Source organism: Octopus bimaculoides, chromosome 28, assembly GCF_001194135.2.
Source record: "Octopus bimaculoides isolate UCB-OBI-ISO-001 chromosome 28, ASM119413v2, whole genome shotgun sequence".
NCBI lineage: Eukaryota > Metazoa > Mollusca > Cephalopoda > Octopoda > Octopodidae > Octopus > Octopus bimaculoides.
In genome coordinates, this window is record NC_069008.1 from 661,180 (window position 1) to 664,931 (window position 3,752).

The 3,752-nt window shown below is 41.0% G+C and overlaps 1 protein-coding gene across 4 annotated transcripts in view; it reads left to right on the forward strand.

Moving 5' to 3' along the window:
- Window positions 1-3,752, forward strand: part of LOC106872574 (ribosomal protein S6 kinase beta-1) — a 46,566-nt gene that overhangs the window by 30,423 nt on the left and 12,391 nt on the right. For 2 of the 4 annotated variants that reach the window (XM_052977787.1, XM_052977785.1), the window contains exons 12-13: window positions 1,019-1,081; window positions 1,999-2,040. In XM_052977787.1, the coding sequence (XP_052833747.1) occupies window positions 1,019-1,081; window positions 1,999-2,040 (105 nt within the window). The remainder of the gene's footprint in view (window positions 1-1,018; window positions 1,082-1,998; window positions 2,041-3,752) is intronic. The other 2 variants (XM_052977786.1, XM_014919607.2) reach the window with 1 other exon arrangement.

Sequence of the window (3,752 nt, forward strand, 5' to 3'; positions counted from 1 at the left end):
TATATTCTACCTTTTACCTGTTTCAGTCATTTCCCTGTGGCCATGCTGGGGCACTACCTTGAATTTGTAGTCGAATGAATTGACCACAGTACTTATTTATTTTATCGCTCTTTTTTGCTGAATCGCTAAGTTACGGGGAATATAAACACCAACACCATTTGTCAAGTGGTGATGGGGGGGGGCAAATACAGAAATACATGGATATACATACTCTTTTACTTGTTTCAGTCATTTGACTGCGGCCATGCTGGAGCACCGCCTTTAGTCTAGAAAATCGACACAAGGACTTACTCTTTGTAAGCCTTGTACTTATTCTATCGGTCTCTTTTTGCTGAACTTCTAAGTTACACCTGTTTCGATATATGAGTTTATTGCATAACTTAAGAGATGACATTATGTGAATTTGTATTGTTCCATAAGCAAAGTCACCAGTTAGACAATGTGAAGGGGAGATGAAAGTAGTAACTATGTGAAGATTTTCTAACTAGTTGCTTTGCTCGCTGCAAGATCAGTGACTGATTGTCACTTGATTTTTCTAGATATTGCAAGCCGGAGTGAATTCCCACCATCTCTAGCAGCCAGGTGTTCACCACTGAATATTGGCACAAATAGCCTCAAACCATTCAGTCTGGTGATCCTGTCACCTGCTAGAAGACGGTAAGAGTTCGCTCCCCTGCTTGCAATATATACAGGGTGCAGACTGCATCAATAAGCAGCTGGAGGAGGGCTCTTCCTGGGGTTAAAAACACTAGTAATATCAAACACCCATATTGATTTGGTGCTAAACATTACTTGTTTTGTTACATAGCCACTCATTTCTTCAGGTGATATTTTGGCCGAATATTTGGTGGAATATTACCTGAGGAAATGGAAAGATTTTGTTTTATTACAAAATATATTTACACACACTTTCTAAGAATAATGTTACCAGTCATTAACACTTCCACTTAACGAACACCTTGTTGTTGTACATAAATAATTGATCCTCTTATTCATAAGTAATTATCTGTTTGTCCAGCTCTTGAAGAAGAACCCAGAGGAACGGTTAGGAGGTGGCAAGGATGATTCACGGCCCATCAAGGTTGGTCACTGAATTCTTGTTTTTAACTTTTTTTTTCTTTTTTTCTTTTGAGGTGAGGAGTTATTGCTACTGCTGTTGTTGTTGTTGTTGTTATTGTTGTTACTGCTGAAATTTAGCAGTTTACTTGAGTGAGGCTCAAGTGATTATATCAAAGCTCCCTCACTGGTTCATTTGGTCCCTATTTTAAAGATAGGAGGGAGTTTATTGATGAAGAGATTTGGTCGTTACATTGAGTAACAAGCAAATGGCTACATGGAAGCTCCCTCACTGGTTCATTTGGTCCCTGTTTTAAAGATAGGAGGGAGTTTGTTGCAGGAGAGATTTGGTTGTTGCCCCCTTGCTATTCTGCCACTCAGCCCAGTGTAACCCCCTTTTTACTCCCATTTCAGTCCTGTTTTAATTTCTCTCCTGCCACTCACCTTCTTGGAGGAGAGTCTTCTACTTTCACTTTGGTTTCGAAATATGACAGAAACAACAAATGAAAATGGTGACATGGGACTTGGCCTTTTGTATAGAGAAGTTCTCATCTTGGAAAAGTCTGCAAAATCGATTCGGAAAAATTATTGTTGTTGTTGTTGTTGTTCTTTTTACTGAATTTCTGTATTTCAATGTTGCTTCTTGTTCTCTTTATCCTACTCTTTTCTCTCTCTCTCTCCCTCCCCCTTTCTATGTGTGTGTGTGTATATATATATATATACACACATACACACACACACACATACATACACACACACACACATACACACACACACACATACACACACACACACATACAGCCATACATAGACATACACACATATACACACACACACACACACACACACACATATATCCATCCACCTCTTCTTTTCTCCCCTCTCTCTTTCTATATATATATATGTATAGCTCTCTCTCTCTCACTCTCTCTCTCTCTCTAGCTGTTGAAGATAATTGGGGTTGCTGAGGCCAGTCCTATTAAGGTTGGTTGTGTGTGTAGCTGTGTGGCAGTATATGAATGTGTGTGTGTGTGTAGCCTTGTAGATGTGTGTGTAAGTGTTTAGCTTTATCATGGAATATGTGTACCTGTACAGCAGTATGTGTGTGTAGTTGTGTGTGTGTGTGCATGCATGTATGTGGGAGGTGCATTCCAGATGTTTTGAGACTCTTTTAGGAGAGACATTTATTAACTTCAAAGAACTACAACCAAACCCTAAACTCCTTCAAATTAGGGTCCTCTCACTTCAATGTACTTGTCATTGCAATCCAGCCATTTCATGAAGGCCCCAGGGAAGTCCTCCAAACTTTATTGCATAGCAACCTTCCAAATGGTCTTCACATCTCAGCCACATTCAAAGTGCTGTCACAGGTATCTCCTTCAATCTGGAAAACACAAAATGTGGCAGGTCAGCTTATTAGATGGATAGTGATGATATACTGAATTTACAACAGCCTCGGGAAGTTATAAGTGCCTCTTCTGAAAAAGGTCTCCACCCTTATGATGTGCATCTGGTATGTCAGACAACTCTTTATGTTAACCCCTTAGCATTCAGTGTAGTTTATCAAATGTACTCCTTATTTATCCAGATTTGGAAAAATGAATCCTACATTACCTTGTAGTTTCAAAATTTCGAAGATGTAATTGTTTATGTTTAGAATGACACTGTAGGGTAGGTGTGAAAAGCTGGATCTGGCCAGTTTCAGTGTAAAACAGGTTAATATTTGGGCTAGATACAGCCAGAATAAATGCTAAAGGGTTAATGTGTGTGTGTGTGTGTGTGTGTGTGTCTGCCACCAGCACAGGTTTGCATAGCACAGTGTGTGTTTGTGTATATCTATATATATATATATATATATATATGTGTGTGTGTGTTTATCACAGTAGTGGAGAGAGCAATGTTAATGTTGTAGATGCAGAAGAGTAGTGCACAGAATGGCAGTGATGTAGTGGTTAGTCCAGTGCCATAACAGTGTGTTGCAGTGGTGTCGTAGCTAGATTTCCACCTCCACGTTCCACCTTCATGCACAAACACGCACCAATAGACATGGGTTCAATCCCAATGCATGACACCTTGGGTAAGTGTTTTTCTAAAATAGTCACAGGTCAACAAAGGCCTAAATGCCTTATGAGTGAATTTAGTGAAGGAAACTGTGCAGAAGCCCCCTGTGCCTATCTGCCACAGCAGAATTGATACTTGTGTGAGTGGCACATAAAAAGGCACTCGTGCCACTTGAAAAGTACAGGTTCTGGTGTCACATTAAAAAGCACTGGGGATGGTGCCACATAAAAAGCACCCAGTACACTCTGTGGAATGGTTGGCGTTGGGAAGGGCATTCAGCCTTAGTAACCATACCAGAACAGAAAACGGAGCCTGGTGGGGCCCCTGGCCTTACCAGTTCATGATGATGATGACGAAGCATCACACACGCATCATACTTTATCCCCTTAACACCTGGCATAAAGCCACCTTCCTCTCTAAAATACTCCCACTGAGTCGACGAGGCTTTTTGTTATGCGAGCTATAAGGTGGTTTCACGTGTACAAGTGGCACGCAAAAAGCACCCAGTCCACCCTGGAAACCAGTTGGCATTAGGAAGGGTGTCCAGCTGTAGAAGCCATGTTTAAAAGACACTAGGGCTCATCGGAGCCTGTCAAACAGCCTGAAACATCCCAGCATGCAGCACAGGCCACAAA